Genomic DNA, 16,132 nt, shown 5'->3' with positions numbered 1-16,132 from the left:
TAGATCAACACTACCAGCTGAAAAGTAGCAGGTTACTAAACCTTGGACTATATGAAACATAGTATCTAAAACTACATATACATTTTCACATACTGCTGTTAACTTCCAGTCCGCACAAACAGGCCACATCACTGGTAGTACCACAATCACAATTCTGGAATGTCAGTGGCCAAGCAAGCGGAATTAGTGGTTCAGAGCTAACGTACTGTGGATCAGCACTGTTAAACAAATCTTCTTTAACATCTAACACATATGGTTGCTGTATGCCAGAGACAAATGTGTCATTTGGGGGTTCTTTTGTTGATGTCTTAGTGCTAAAGAGGTGACTTTCTGAAGTGTTTGGGATTCCAAATAATGAACTCATAGGTTGCATTGCTTTATGAGTTGCTGAAACGTCCATCTGAGAAGAAATCTTCTGTGTGTGTTCATATCCAGCTGGTACCTCAAAAGAGGTTGTGATTATCCAGTAAAGCCATTCTGTATTTATGTAGGTGCTAGTACTTATAAAAGATAGTTCAAAGGTACTAGCATCTCCTTTTGGATGTGTAGAATTGGATCCCTCTTCTAGGATTGTCTCCCCATCATCAGGGGTCACCTTGTTACTACCAATATTATAGAAAACCATTATACTTGGATTAATGTCACCATGGCTTTGCTTATCTACTACAGATATGTGACTTTTGGCAGCTGCCCAGAGAGATTCAGAGGTAACTGACAGTGAATTACTTAAGGTCTGACTCAGTGGAGGAGTTTCAAAATACTTGCCAAGCTCAATGTCTACAGACATGGCTGTATAATCCAACTGGTTAAAAAATACCTGGGATGGTTTTAAATCTACCCCAAGGTAGACAGATTCTTTTGTTAAAAGACCCATGTCTGGTTCTAAGTAAAACATTTCTGTGTTTTGAAAGCTGCTTTGAGCTTGAATATTGTTGTGATTAAATATGGCTTGCTGATTTTGTGAACGGTTCAGACCTTGATTAAATGATTTCTCTAATGAACATGGGGAATGCTCGTTTGTGTTTCCTTTATCAGTGGTTGCTTGTTTTTGAAGCACAGAGTACACATTAGACAACTTTATACTTTCAGCAAAAGACTTTCCTTCTTTATTATACCATGCACTAGAAACATCCAATCTTTCTTCAGTTTGGAAGCTTTCACTAATAGTAGGGGAATACATAGTATTTGAGGGTAAAATGTCACCCTGTAAAAGTAAATCACTATACAACACTTTTGGATGGTCAGAAATACTATATTCACCTTCTGGATTAGGAGGGTCAGTTTTTGTTGGAAAAATATTCACATCTTTACTTAGGCTTGGTGGAACATCTTTTATGTTTGCCACATTTTCAACTCCATAAATTCTGGAATTAAAAAAAAAAATATCCCCTTCCAAAAAATCATTGTCACCTGAAAAATGCACATTAGCCCGATCATACTCTTCTACGCGTGGTCCAGTATTGGGATCAGGGCTAAGTATGACTTCCACAGAGGAACCGTCAAATGGAAGCTTTGCAGTTGGTTTAAAATTAGGACCCTCAAAGGAGAATAATAGATTCTCTAGGGCTATAGATGTGCTTTGATGAACTAGCACCCTTTGACTCGATGTCCTGATATTATAATAATGACCCTGATCTGATGATTGGTCTTGTTCTTGGGAAAATACAAAATCATAACTTACTGTCAATACATTTGAAGCATCTATAACTGGAAGTGAAAGGGGAATATCAAATGGTATTAACATTTCATTTTGAAAAACAAATTGGTTGGTTTCATTTAAGCTACTTCTGACAACTTGTGTTTGGTCCACAAGACTTTGTGAAGGATCTAGTGATGACTGTGTGTACATTGCAGTGGAGTGGTCCATTTTTGCTTGAAGTGCAGCTAAACTTGCTGATAACTGTGCTGGCAAAAATATACCAAATCCAGTTTTCAAAGAGGTGCAACTAGAAAACTTGTCACATGTGGGCGAGATTTCCAGAAAAACGTCATTGTCTTTTTTGCTTTCAGAATGTATAAATTTATTTCGTAACATAGGAGATGCTAAGTTACTGGAGTGGTTAGTAGTTTGCAAACTATAGGGGGTGGTTGTCAGAAAATTATCAAGTCTGTCAATTTTGACATCTTTATCTATAGTTGCCTTTAATGAATTTGAGTCATCAGCCATTAGTGTGGCCCGAACACTTCCCACGTATGTTTTGTTTAATATAAGGAATAAACCATGTGCTCCAAGTTCATCTTTTTCTGATAACAAAAAACTCTGAGGTGATACAACTGATAACTGAGGTGGAACAGAGGCATTTACATGTAAAAGTTCATGAAACGTATGCGAAACTTTAATGTTCTCATCACCAAGCCCTGCAATTATGTCTTCATTACGATGATGAAGTGTGGAAGTCCTATTGTGGGAGTGTAAACTCCAAAATAACGCCCAAGTCCTATTCATATTGCTACGCTGTGTGCTATTCAAACTGGAAAGTAAATTTCGACTTGTTTCAGTTCCAGAACCTTCTGCCTCTTGTTGCAAAAGTTCATCTTCTTTGTTGCTGATTGGAAACAACAGTCTTGAACCATTAATAGGAATGGATGAGATAAGATTATAAGATGAAAGGACTGTGTGAGTAGACTGGGTCTCAACAGTGTTATGGTTTGCAACTTCTATTGTTGTTCTATGATACATTGACATCGTTAGTAAAGACTCGGTGGGTGCAAACAAAACATTGCCTATATTTTTAAGGTCTTCCTGGTCGTTTGCTGTGATCTCTTTCTCTGAAAATTGAGGTCTTTGTTTTACTGGCCAAACAATTGGAGTGGAGATGATTCCTATGTTTTTAACGCCTTTAATTTTTGAGTCCTGCAATTGCAGCTGGAAGTTAGTCCAGGAACGTGTCACTGCGTCTCTCTTCATTCTGATGGGAAATGTACCAGGAACTTTCAGTTCCTGCAAATCTGCATGTTATGCCAAACAGTAAGTGGATCGGAAAAAAAGTTGTTACTTATGCAAAGAGGAAAACATTAATAACAAACCAATAATAAATCAGTTCAAACTGCTTATTAAGCATTACTGTATTCATTTTTCTTAATAGTAATGGTGTATAAATAATATTTCCATGTGATTGTCATTTACCAAAACACTATATTTAAGAAGAATAGAGTAAGGCCGATTTTGTGCCACCAAAGAAGGGTAAAAATATCAGATAAACGTATAGGCAGCTATTATTGTCTATTGATTAATCACAAGTTTAATTTTGGTGAACCACTTTAAACATTTCAGGACCCCAGAAAGTACTATTACGTCCTGGATAATTCCTGGAATTTGGCATTCTTTCACTGTGGTGTTAGTGCTGACATCAATTTGTGCACTAATCCCCCTCAACATTAGTGCAAAACCTATTCATGTGGGATATTATGCTTTTTCAGTAGCAAAACCCACTCTGTGGAAGAAATCCTAAGAAAAATTGCAAAGGGTGTGCAACACCCACCTTGCCCTGAAAGAATATATAATCTGCGTGGGTTGTTACAAAAACAAAAAATGGCAATAAACCTCAAGTCCTTTGAGTTCAACATAGCTCTGGTCATGCAGGGGTTAGGTATATTACAGTGTTACTTGATGAGAGGGTGGCAAAAATAAAAATATTTTTTGTTATGTTATTACCCCTACTTTTATGTTTTACATTTTCTCTTTAATAGAACAACAGATTAGAATCAAATTAAGTCAATACATTTTACCACTTGTTTATTTAACAAAACATGACACGTTGGATTTTACTTTTTTAACTAGTAAGAACAATCATTATTTGCTTTTATACGAATTTAAATAAGTAAAAACAGTATTGAAGCAGTATTGATTCTACTAACTGATGCGGAAGCCTCAAAACCTGGTCTTAAATGTTAATTCCTCATGCATTTATAGGCTTAAAACCAACAGTCGATCAAACAGGGTATCCATGCTGCCAAGCGTTGCTGCCAAGTTTATCTGCAGACTCCAGTAGGGTCCCAGCCAAGTTTACTTTGTGGGAATGAAAATCAGATTTTGATCTATCAATAATAATTTGAGAGAGAACTCGGCATCCTTGGGGGCTTAGTGAACAGATCCGTTCCAGCTCTTGCACCAAATTCACTCCATTCCACAGAAGTGACAGACAAAACTTGGTAGCTGTATTAAGTGTAAACATTGTAGCTAGTGCTTTGTGATAATTTCTATTTCAATATATGTTTTGTCATATATTTCAAAGTATTTCTGAAAATATAGATTATAAAATGCATTTCTTACCACGTTTGGGGATATCGGTGCTGTTAGTATCATTCATGTTAGTGGTTATCATGGTAGGTGGCGAAGCTACAGTAGCTGGTAAAAAAGACAATAAATATGTAAACTTGAATAGTACCATTTCACGTCTTTCAAGAGTTAAATTAAGTATTTTAAATATTAAAAGGAAGAACATAAGTTAAGTATTTTAAAATATTAAAAAGTGAGCATGCATTTCTTGCTTGGAGATAAAGATTGATTTATTTTGCCCCCTATACAGTAATTGTATGTTAGAAAAAATACATTGGAAAATAGGTCAATGGTTCCCTAAATGAATTCACCTATGATCAATTGTATATTCTCTATCCAGAGATAAGATATTCGTTAAGTTTTTATAAGAAAGAAAACATTAAACATATTTAATTATATGTGGCATTATCATGGTACACAATTTACAAAACTCAGGACTTTACTTTTATAAGGCATGTAAGGCAAGTACCTAGAACAATTTTTTTGTAGGGGTGCTCCATACCGCAAAGGGAGATCAATTCACTGAAGCCATGCCTGCCCATGCAATGTTAATTTCTGACCTTCTTAAAACTATTTTGAACATACTCAACCCGTTTCAGGGCAAGGCTTCTCACAAATACATCCCACTCTTTAAGTATCAACCTTGTGGGATGATGAGTGGGTCACATGGAGCAGCTGGAATGAAAACCCAGCCCTGTCATATTAGTTGTCTACGGGTTATAATTTTAAAAGAAATTAATGATATTTTTAAACAAAAATATTTAGCTTTAATCTTATGTTGCAATATAAGGGCAACATCATTTCATGTCCTATTTCCTATCAACACATACATATAAGACGGTCACTTGAAGCAGAAATCCTCCGCTCTCACTTAATCATAGCTAGGCTATAACAGAGACCCATACGTGTTCACTTGAAGTGAAACAGAAAAAAACGGTTGTTTTTTTTCAGGAAGTCTTGTGAAACTATCATGCTGCAAGAGGAAATAATACTCTATGCCCAAGCAATATTTAAGGGTTAAATATAAGAGATTAAGACCTGCTAGTCCATCTGATATTGGAAGTGTCAAATAATCAGTCTTAACCATGTAAAAATGAACAAATCTTTACGAAAAAAAAATACTTTCAGTAGTATTAAGTTAATGTAATGGCATATACATACAGAATAGTCCCCATAACACTGTAATATATATTCTTGACAATTGGTTCCTTGGCAGAGTTAATAACATGGCGAATTATATGATTGGATGCTTACCAGATATAGGAATATAGGTGGTAATATTATCAGTCGTATTAAAAGGGCCCAAGATAGACGGTAAAGAAGAGGTTACATGTGCTGGTAAAAGAGACAATGAAACTGTAAGAATGATTGTAAAGGTGAAGTTAAACCTTTGTATGCTATGCAATACAAAGTTGTTGATGCATTAAAAGGACACTGTCAAGAAATGCAAATCATGTATTTTAGCATTGATATTGGGATTCACTGAAAAGGCTAGATATCAAAATAATTTTTAGTGTTAGATCAAAGTAAGCAAAGTAAAAGTTTGCTGTGATTGGTTTGGCCCTTTCATGATCTAAAAAGAGACCAACAGAAGGTAAGAATCATAGCAATCACCAGTGGCTACTGCTGCTTTAAACAGTGTTGCACTTACTAGATAAATATTTCTGTATTTGCATTCTACAAAGATCTCCATGAGACATATTATTTAAACCTTGGGCTTCTTAACAACTATACTGGAACCCCTCCATCCGGCCACATAAATAATCAACAGGCCGGAACTTCACATTAACTTCTGAGCAACCTTGGCTCAAGTTTAAAAAAAAAATAAAAAATAAAATAATCTAAGTAATAACACTTAGGTAAAAAGAAAAGTACCTCAATGCATTTGTTTTCTTAATTGTCAATATTGCTGAGACATTTTTGTTAGTACTGAATTTAAAAAATAATGAAATTGCTATTTATCAAAAAGTAATTGAATTATTTAGCTGTGTTTCAGTCTATGGGTATATAAAGGCTTATATTTGCAGATTTACTGTTCTGGTAACAGGATACGTATGTGCTAATATTGTTGACAGTGTCCCTTGCATAGCAAACAATATTTTGAAATTTGTAATTTCCACATGCATTTCATAAGACTGGTAACGGCAAAAATGACACAGATGTTGCACAAGGAAACGGTTATAACAGTAAATGACATGATCTGTGAAAAAAGGTTTTAAGGATATGGTATATTAATCATGCCATTTATGGAATAAAGTGACTACATCTGTACATAGCAAAGCATTCTTTTTCTGGTATACAGAAAAAGAAATATCCGAAGCAGGTGTTAATTTTAAATATGGAAGAAGTTGTTTTCTTACCATATGAGACACTGGTAGTATGAATGTCAGGCGTGTTAGTGATGACAATGGTTGATGAAGGAATTATAGTAGATGTTACTGTAGCTGATAATGGAAATGAAAGAAATACTTGTAATGTAATATAGGGGAATTATATACCATCAAGTACAAGATTATATAGACATTTTGCAAAATGCTTTAACATTCTGGGGAAAACTGATCTAAGCTGCAAACCCATTTTTTATTGATAAAATGTGAAACCTTAGTGATGTACATTTACATTCTAACCTCTAGTTTTAAGATACCTTAGTCATACTATACCCCAAAGAACCTCACCTTATTCTCAATTCCTGTGCAAGTACCATAGCTAAGCCTAAATGATTTACTGGGTTTGCCGCCATTTTAAAAATGGCTTAAAGTCAGAATTCCCTTTTTGTGTTTTTAATTTAAACCACACCACTAGTAGTCTTCATTACTCTTAAGAAAATAAAAGGCAGATATGCAATATTCCCTATCATCTTATCCTTCTATTGTTCAAAAGGATGTCATATGGTCAATGAGGCAGACATCTCAGATAGACACCAGCCAAGTCCTTTTGGAAAGAGATTTTGCAAATCAAGAGTACTTGGGACAACTGCTCTTTTTTTTTTTTACCAATTGTTAATCTACTTCCACCAAATAACAAAATAGGTTACAAACATTTCAAGAAAAAGAGAAGAACGTTATCTCCTATGCACATGACATAGATAAACTAGGTACCAATATATTTGTTGATACAGTAAAAAAAAAATAAAAAAAATCACACATCCACAATGTTTAATCTCCTTGTTGTTAATCATAGCTTGAAAATGTAGCCATACCAAAAAAAAATAACACTTAAAACATTATAGTCAACTATAGCTGTTACAGTGAAATAGCTTATAATTTGTTACAGCTCACCAAGCAGAGAACGTTTCTAGAAAAAGAAACACCTCTACAGGTAGGTGATACTGTTAAAATACCCTATTATTTCATATAACAATGGGAAGCCCAGAAGAAAGATTAGGAAGAATTGTAAAAAAAAAAAGGTCAAAGTCACATTACTGTACAATAGCTTAGAGACAAAGTGGGGCATAGCTTACAATACCAGAGAGAGAGAGAGAATATTATAGTATATAATGTAATGTAATCTCTAACATCTCATGTTAGGTCTGTCTTTGCTTAAATAGGTTTTGTTAAAAATAGCATTGTACGTGACACAAACAACTTTATGAAGAGACAGCCCTATGTTCATGGATCATTTCTACCTTGACAAACGCCTGCCAGTTTCTCACAGGTAGTTGGTTCTGTAGAGGGTGTGACCGGCAGAGAGGTACCTTTGCAAAAAAAGAAAAAAAACACAGTGTTTGAAGTGATATAAATTATGTATACACATACAACCCCTGACATATTGTAAAACCATCTGTTATTTATTAATTCTATGTTATTGATTGATCTAAACTGCTAGTAACAATAAAAAAAAAACCATGGCTGTAGGTAGGAGCAAAATTTTGGTTCTCACACAGAAACTTGTCATTAGGCCATTAGGCTTCATTCTCACGCAGCCCTTGTAAGCCCACCGAAGACAACAGGAATTCAACAATCAACTCAAAAGCTGCTATAGATCTAGTTGATCTACTGATCCCCACTGCCATAACTCACAGGCTCCAAGTTAAAGGCAACTTGTAAGTTGCAGACTGGTAAAGCATACTTCCCCAGTGTAGCTCTTTATGAGGGACAGTCCCTCTTTGGGACCCTAATTGCTTCAAAGTAAGAAAAAAAATGTGTATAGGAACAGTAGAAGTGTGTAATTAGATTGTGTTACTACAGTACATGTAATGGTGAAAAAAATGGTAGGTAGAAGTCAAAGGGTTAATCAGTAACAATTCAAGGACAAAAGGCAGGCAGCAAGCAAAGAGTTAACCGGTAACCATCTGAGGTCCAAAGGCAGGCAGCAGCCAAAGAGTTATCAGAGTACACAGTCTAGGGATTAAAAGGGCAGGAACTAAGAGGTCCAAACGGGTACCACAGAGGTAGGGTCACATTGACAAACACTTGCTAGGCACTGAATACAAGAGCACTGACATTAGGGTTTCCAGGGGTTTTATAGGGCTGTCAGGTGTGATGTCACACATGATGTCCCAGTTCCTGTACCTATGCACTGTAATGGTAATAAAGGAGGTGGCGCTGGCTTCACAGACTGAAAACCCCACTCCCGCAGGGAGGAACAGACTCCATCGCATAGAGGTAAACTAAAACAAAAGCGTTCCTCTGTGCCCATTTTGAAATGTAACTGAACTCTCAAGGTTTCATCCTGCTCCCCTGGATCATTTTCTTCTTTTTCTACCTACTCAACTTTTTCCTTCTCCCTGCCCTGATCCCTCCCAGCACAGCTGTCTGGGACTCGAGCTCTACACTAGGCCACCCCATGGAAAAGGGAAAGCTCCAGGTAGTCTACCCTGGGAAGTTCCCATGTATAATGCTAAAGCAATTACTTTTTTTAGCATATGCTTTAAAGAGAAGACTGTCTGCCTATTGCTAGTTGTAAATAATTCAGCAAACTTACTTTCTATTAAGAAAACCACAAAAACACATTATGATCAATTCTGTAAGATAAAATGTATGCGTAATGATGATGACTGTGTACTTTATAGCTACATGATAAGGTTATACTGTAAGAATCAATAAAGGCTATAAGGTTAAGTCATTTGGTGTATGATATATTTACAGTTGTACCCACAAATACACTTGTAAGAGCCCTTGAACCAGGCTTGCTAAAAATATCAAAACATGACAAATCAGACATGACTGACATATATGAATGTGATATAACCTGTTTCGTTTTTTAACAACCATTGATGTGAATGACTGAAGCAACAAAAGCTTAACTGATATTACGGATGATTATTAGTTCTTATCCCTCCAAGATGCATCTATTTATATTCATGAATATAAGTGAGGGTGTGCCAAGAACTAGCATTATTTTGTAACCCAAACAACTGTAACTTCTGCTAAGAAGTATGGTAGCACCAAACATAATAGGTATCATCATTTCGGGAGGCATAGGTTCCAATATTCTAGATAGGAGAGATTCAGTATAATCATACCTGGGCATGCTTTCCAAAGCTATTCCTCCTCTTGGGGAATGGCTTTGTGTGGGATACCTTAGTAGTATGGCCACATTTTAGTGGGAGGGAACCCAGCAGAGTATCAGGAGGAACATGGTCAGCAGGTGGGCATGAGAACACACAGCTCCGACCCACTGACCTTCCCAGGCGTAGTTATTGCCCTCTTTGGGGTTCCAATCCCTCTGTCCCTCTTTCCTCTTCTGATGTCTCTATCTCAAAGTGTTCTACGGCTCCAAAAATCCCAATAATGTGTATGTAAACAGGAGAAAGGTGGTTTATAAATTAAGTTGCCTAAATAAAATGCATTACATTTGTACATAACTTACTCAATTACAGAAATCTAAGACATACATCTAAGCAGAGTGCATAAAACAAAAGGGTCCCTCTATGGCCTTTTCTAAGCTGCGTGTTATGGAAGAAATTGCTTATACATATATCTGGCTGTGAAGAATGAATTCATTTTACAAGTGGGTGTAAGCAGTCTAAGAAGCGCGTAACATATAATCACATGCATTTTATTGTTCAATTTGTTTATGTATGCATAATAAATCAATGTCATAGCTAGCACTTTCAAAGTATATAAAAACCAAACCCTAATATATTGCAAATATATATTTACATTTGCCATGGTTTTTGGCAGCAGACTTACCGTAGTTCTCAATAAATCAGTCTAAAAAATAAATGAAAGGGACTGACATAAAAATAAAATATCAGCACCTAATAACTTTATAAATCTCAGAAATATAGAAAGAAATGCTTTTGATTTGAATAAAAAAAAAAATATTTTGATGGTAATTTTTTTTACAAAAATAGATTGGGCAGGCACATGAAATAATCTACTTAATGTAGTATTTCTGAGGTTAGGCAAAACACCTCTAGAATAAGTGAAATTAAATGTCTGCTCAGTTCTATGTATAAATAACCTATGAAAAATTACTAATTAGTAGCCTGGAAAACAAGTAAATAGATAACTGCACAGAGTATCAGACAATTAAACATTCTCTCTTTAGGAGAACTACATTAAGCATTCATGTATATATTCCCATACTGAAGGGAAGAAGCATGTATGTATGTATGTATAGATGTAAATAATAACTACTTCTTAACTCTAAAGTTCGAAGTTCCACTAAATTTTAAACCTCTTGTGTTTTCATGATATACTATGAAAGCACATTCTACAGCAACCCATGGAAAACTCAATTTAAACAAACATTAGAATGTTCTACATTCTTAGTCATTCACGTTTGTGAAAACTGTCTATCCTGGCTGCTTGTTTCACATATTTATTATCGCAGTGAGGAGACTGATAAACTGCCCCTTTTGCCTCATGGTTAATCTACCTTGTCTTCTTTGTTTTTGGGTTGTTTTTTTTGTTTTGGGTTTTTTTGTTCTATTAATGCTAGAAATTCAGAACATAATTCATATTAACTGCTGTCTTTTCTCTTCTCTAACACCAAAATATGCTGCCAATAAAACACATATGCTCTACCTTGTAGAAAACCAATATTTTGCACAATACCCTAGGGAACAGAAGAAGAAAAGCAGATGTGAATCCAACTTACCACAACTGAGGCTGCTTTCAGCTTTTCTTGCGGATGAAGGGATGCGCCAATAATCATTTTCCCAGTTTATTATGTTCCCTTTCACATCGCAGCTGAGGTTTGAGAGTGCCACGGAGTCCATTGCGTTGTCCCAAAGACGAAAATTATATATATCTCCTTGAAGTGGCCCAATCTTGTCATACGATCCTAATATTAAGTTTCCTTTACCTGGAATAGTTAAGCCCTTTAATTGCGGGCAAGGGATACTCTGATATCTGTTTTTGATACTCACGCCAAGTTCATCAGAGAGGCTATTCCAGACAATACACAGCTGTTGAAATCTCTCTTTCAAAAACTCCCCGTTTGGAAGTAGAGGTAAAATTGAATCAAGCATGCACTGCACGCCTGAAATCAAAATAAAATGTCCACTTGTTGACTTCCCAAAACTAAAATAGTCTGTTGAGGACATCCAGTAGGAGAATGCTTTCCAGTCGTCTGTGCTGTTACTGGTTTTTGTGGCCTCAAAGCATACAGTTAATTGGCTTAGATTGGGCACAGTCACTTTGTTTGAAACAGAAACACTGGAATTTTGGTTTTGCGGTAGAATGACTTTTTGATTTCTTAGCGATACTGCCACTGTTTAAAAAAAGAAAAAATATATAAATACGTTACTTGTATAACCAAATAAGTACAGGTTTCAACAGAAATTACACTGTGAGCCAGGCCCCTGAAGGCTTGTTTTTACTTTTTTGGTTGCGAATGTGGCCTAGCCTTTTTTATATCTCAAAAGGAGTTGCATGTCACTCCTGGGGACACTATGGTCCAGTAAGTATCTTATGATCGTACATGGATTCAGCCCCAGGTTTTCACCGGACAGCTTTCTTAAAGTCTATTGCATCACTGACGTCCCCAGAAGAAAAACTAATCCCCAGACCCATCTCAGCCCTTGCGCTTTTGTCACAACTCTTTCCCCCTGTACCATTTTCTACCTACCCCTCCTATGCCCACATTTCCTTCCACACTCATTTTTTTTCAGCAACACTGAAACTGTTTAATGTTCACAGTCATAAAAATATGTGTTACTCATTTTCTTTGGAGTAGAGCCTGAACTTTTAACTTGGGATGATGACAGCACCATTGTGTTTATATTTCACTTAGAGTGCTATCTTGTAGAAGACCTTTGTTACACCATGGAGCAGTTTCAGATGAATCACAAAATGGGAGAATACAGAAATGTAATCCAATTAATGGATTTGGTGATATTCAAGGACAGGACAACATGCTTATGGTCCATATGTTTAAGATCATCCATTTGAGAAAAAGACAACATCAAGCACTCTAGTCCCCGCATCTCGCCTAGTAGAACCTATAAATTCCTTTACTAAAAAATAAAAACCTCCTTTTTTGTTTTTAATGTAAGACAAACCACAGGCAAAATTCCTTTCAATGCATCTACAGTATATTTAAAATTTAATTTGTACTTACCATGACTATACGTTGCATTGAATCCTTTTCTTTGGATACTAAAGTCACTTACAAAAGTTATGATCATTTCATTCCCAGTTGAGTTGAACGAGAGGCCGTTTGCTGTGACTCCACAAAATTTTGACGTGGTTTCCCCATTGTTTATTGACAGTGAGTCATACATGCAGTTCTGAGCCTCTTCAATATCGAAATCCACAAAAGTCACTTGGATGATAAATCCAGGGGCAGCACGTAAAGTCCATCTGCAGTCCTGACTATTTGAGTACATTTGAGGGTAGCAAGGAGAGGTGAAGTATCCAGAGGGTGCTGTCAGCATTAACTTGCAGTTTGAACAACATAAAACTGTTGGAAATGAAAAAATTGTAATTTTATGGCACCTGTTGACACAAGTTTCCCCATGGTAAAGTATGCTTACTAATAATTACATTATACATTAGTGTGTGAAGGAAAACCATTTTCTATAATATTATTATCTACGGTAGACATATATTGTTGCAGGCAGTACAAATACTGTATATGTTCAATGAAGATTTTTTGTATTTCTTTCATTGCTACTAAATGTTTTGTAAGCTTCTAATGTTTCATTGAAAACATAAGAACCCTCTGAGGTGCTCATGTGCCATGTGACACAGTAGAATGGGAATGGATGCTGCACAGAAGGTTTAACTGGAATAATATATCAGATGCAAAACCTGGTCATATTTAGACATGAGTGATCCCCCGTCTTCCACCATGGGTATTTCCGCACCACCATTTTCTCTGTTGACTGCTGGGATATGATATCAGTTCCCAGCCATCTGAGAACTGATTGGGTGTATAAAGCATGGATACTGCGTACTTTGCAGGCTGTGCCGGCTAAGGAAACACTTCCATAGACTTAATGGACCAGCTGCAAGGTCAATATCTGATCTCCCCAAAGTATTTGCCTGGCAGTCTGATCATCTTGTAGGGTGAATGGCCCTCTTTTATGCGACAGAAGGGCTACCTCTCTAATGTTACACAGCTAAATATATAGGGTGGAGTCTGACAAGTGCAAGGGGTAATTTGTAGGATGATGATAGAGCTACCAGAAGCTCTGATGCCCACAGTCAGCAAGGTCCCCAAAGAGCCCCGTTGCATTGTTTTTTTTTAATTGGTTAAGACTTTTTTGTTTGGCATATGAAACTTGGAAAAAATATGACTGATTACAATGTAATGTAATGTAATGTGATCATTCATTACAAAACCTATAAGAACATTTAGTAAGATTTATTATTCTGTATTAGTGAGCAAGTTAATACAAAGAAGTGATCAAACTGCTAAAATCTCTATCTTAACAGTTATCAGTCTTTTGCATAATGTTCCAATTAAGCGACATGTGATTCCTGTTCAACTGTGATCAAATGCCCTTTAAAATATAATATTATTAACATATTTGGGTACATATGGTCCGTGAGAGAAAAATTACAGAGAGGTTTTCTTTGGAACAATGTTTTTTTCCCCTCTAGTGTTGACTTGGCAATGTTTTCCCCAAAATTAAATTATAATAATAACCATAGAATAAAAAAGTTCTAAAAAAATGCTATGGAAAGTATTAACATACGGACAGAATTAGACAAACTGGTTTTAATAAGAATATTACATAAAATGAAGAATCTACTGTATATTTAAGGTCTTATGTTGCTAACTCATCATGGTTTAGCGAACATCAAGCTAAATTACATTACATTTATTTATATAGCGCAAGCAGATTCTGTAGCGCTTTAAATCAGAGTCAGTAGGTTCAATTCAAAATCACAAACAATAACAGGGTACAAAAGGAGAAGATAGCCCTGCTCTTTGGAGCTTTCAATCGTGTCTAAATGGTAGTGGAGAACAAGGCATATGAAATGACACTGAGGCAACCTTCACCTCATGTAGCAAAATTATGAAGATTGGGAAGAATTCTTGTGGTTTACAGTACTTAGATATCAGACGGTTATACATGACCACAGACTTAGCTGTCTTCAGATTTGTTTTCTTAAGGACAGAATGGAACTGTATATTATATTGCATTATATCATATATACCGTATTTAAATGGTATGATCTGTAATACCTGTATATTGTTCTTTCAAATTGTATTTGTGTCTGAATGTATTCATGCTTATATTATTATATGCAAACTGTATTTTGTATAATGTTTGCTGTGACATTCTTATATTGTGGTGGATGGAAATACTAAATCCCTTCCTCCCTCCCCTTTACCATGTTCTCCCCTTGTTTTGAAATTTAAAAATACTTAACATATATTTGAGAAGAAATATAATTCCTGGTACTGTTGAAGATATGTGTCCTGATATGGTATGTCGATCCTACAGACACATGAAAGTATATGGAGGCACAGACTTAGTTTGCATTACCATAAAGAGTTTAAGTGGAGAAAGTCAATCAAAATATCACCCAACTGACAACAATGGCAGCTTTCAAGTCTGCAGATAAAGGAAGTTTTTATGAGCAGAATGAAGTATAACAAAGCTTTTGTCAACAATAACCATCCATGGGGCTTCCCCTTTAAAGCAATACAGCCTAGGGTTTTGTTACAAGGTTCTTGCAATACCTAAGCTGGAGACAAAAAAAACAAAACCCAACCTTCTAGACAGCTGTAATTCATTCTTATCATCTCTCTCTCTTGTCAGTTTTTATGGGGTCCTAGAAACTGCAGTTTGATTAGACAGCATGGATTGTGGAATAGAAAGTGTGCTACTAGAAAGGAAATATTCACACGTTTAACACAATAGAAAAGGAACAGTTGGAAATCTGCAAGTAGCTAGCTCTCTGGGGAGTTGGTCTCAGTCTGTGTCCCCTTTAATACTTTGGTATTTAGATTAAATCCAGGGTTTACAGCATCTCCACAATCAGGCCAATTGCATAGTATGCGGTTATTGAATGGGTTATCATTGGGAACTAATCAGCCACACATGAGATGTCCTCCAGTTACAGTACAAACACATTCTAAACACAGATCTATACATTTAAATCTATATATTTATATTTAACTCACACACAGTAAATACCGGTCGGTACATGCAAACTGATTAGAAGTTGCACAATTGACGTTATCATGTAACAGGAAAGCATACATTATTATTAAGTTATTGAACACCTCTCCTGTAAGTGTCTCTAATCAAGTGTCTCTTATTCACTGCACTTTCAATAAAAAGAATGCTTTGGCCCAATGGTCTCAAACTTTGACTTAATAGCCCCAACCATCAGAATTAAGTCTGAACTTTTCGTTTATTGGGTCCAATGAAAGTTTAGGATGCATCGAGCACACTAATGTCTCTGCATGAAATACCGTAATGTTGGTAAGTATGGGAGACGT

At 36.0% G+C, this 16,132-nt stretch overlaps 1 protein-coding gene across 1 annotated transcript in view; it reads right to left on the bottom strand.

The window, feature by feature from the left end:
• LOC149289866 (adhesion G protein-coupled receptor G6-like) overlaps window positions 1-14,912 on the bottom strand; it is a 48,338-nt gene extending 33,426 nt beyond the window's left edge. The window contains exons 1-5 of the mRNA XM_089490133.1: window positions 14,867-14,912; window positions 12,791-13,132; window positions 11,327-11,941; window positions 7,905-7,973; window positions 94-2,949 (exon numbers count right to left, since the gene is read on the bottom strand). Of these exons, the coding sequence (XP_089346259.1) occupies window positions 94-2,949; window positions 7,905-7,973; window positions 11,327-11,941; window positions 12,791-13,132; window positions 14,867-14,912 (3,928 nt within the window). The remainder of the gene's footprint in view (window positions 1-93; window positions 2,950-7,904; window positions 7,974-11,326; window positions 11,942-12,790; window positions 13,133-14,866) is intronic.
• Window positions 14,913-16,132: the final 1,220 nt, after the last annotated feature.

The sequence above is a fragment of the Sceloporus occidentalis genome, unplaced genomic scaffold (genome assembly GCF_023333645.1).
Source record: "Sceloporus occidentalis isolate IW3139 unplaced genomic scaffold, rSceOcc1.0.p SCAF_42, whole genome shotgun sequence".
In the NCBI taxonomy this organism is placed as follows: domain Eukaryota; kingdom Metazoa; phylum Chordata; class Lepidosauria; order Squamata; family Phrynosomatidae; genus Sceloporus; species Sceloporus occidentalis.
The sequence above is the reverse complement of the archived record's forward strand: the minus strand, read 5'-3'. Positions and strand labels throughout refer to the sequence as shown.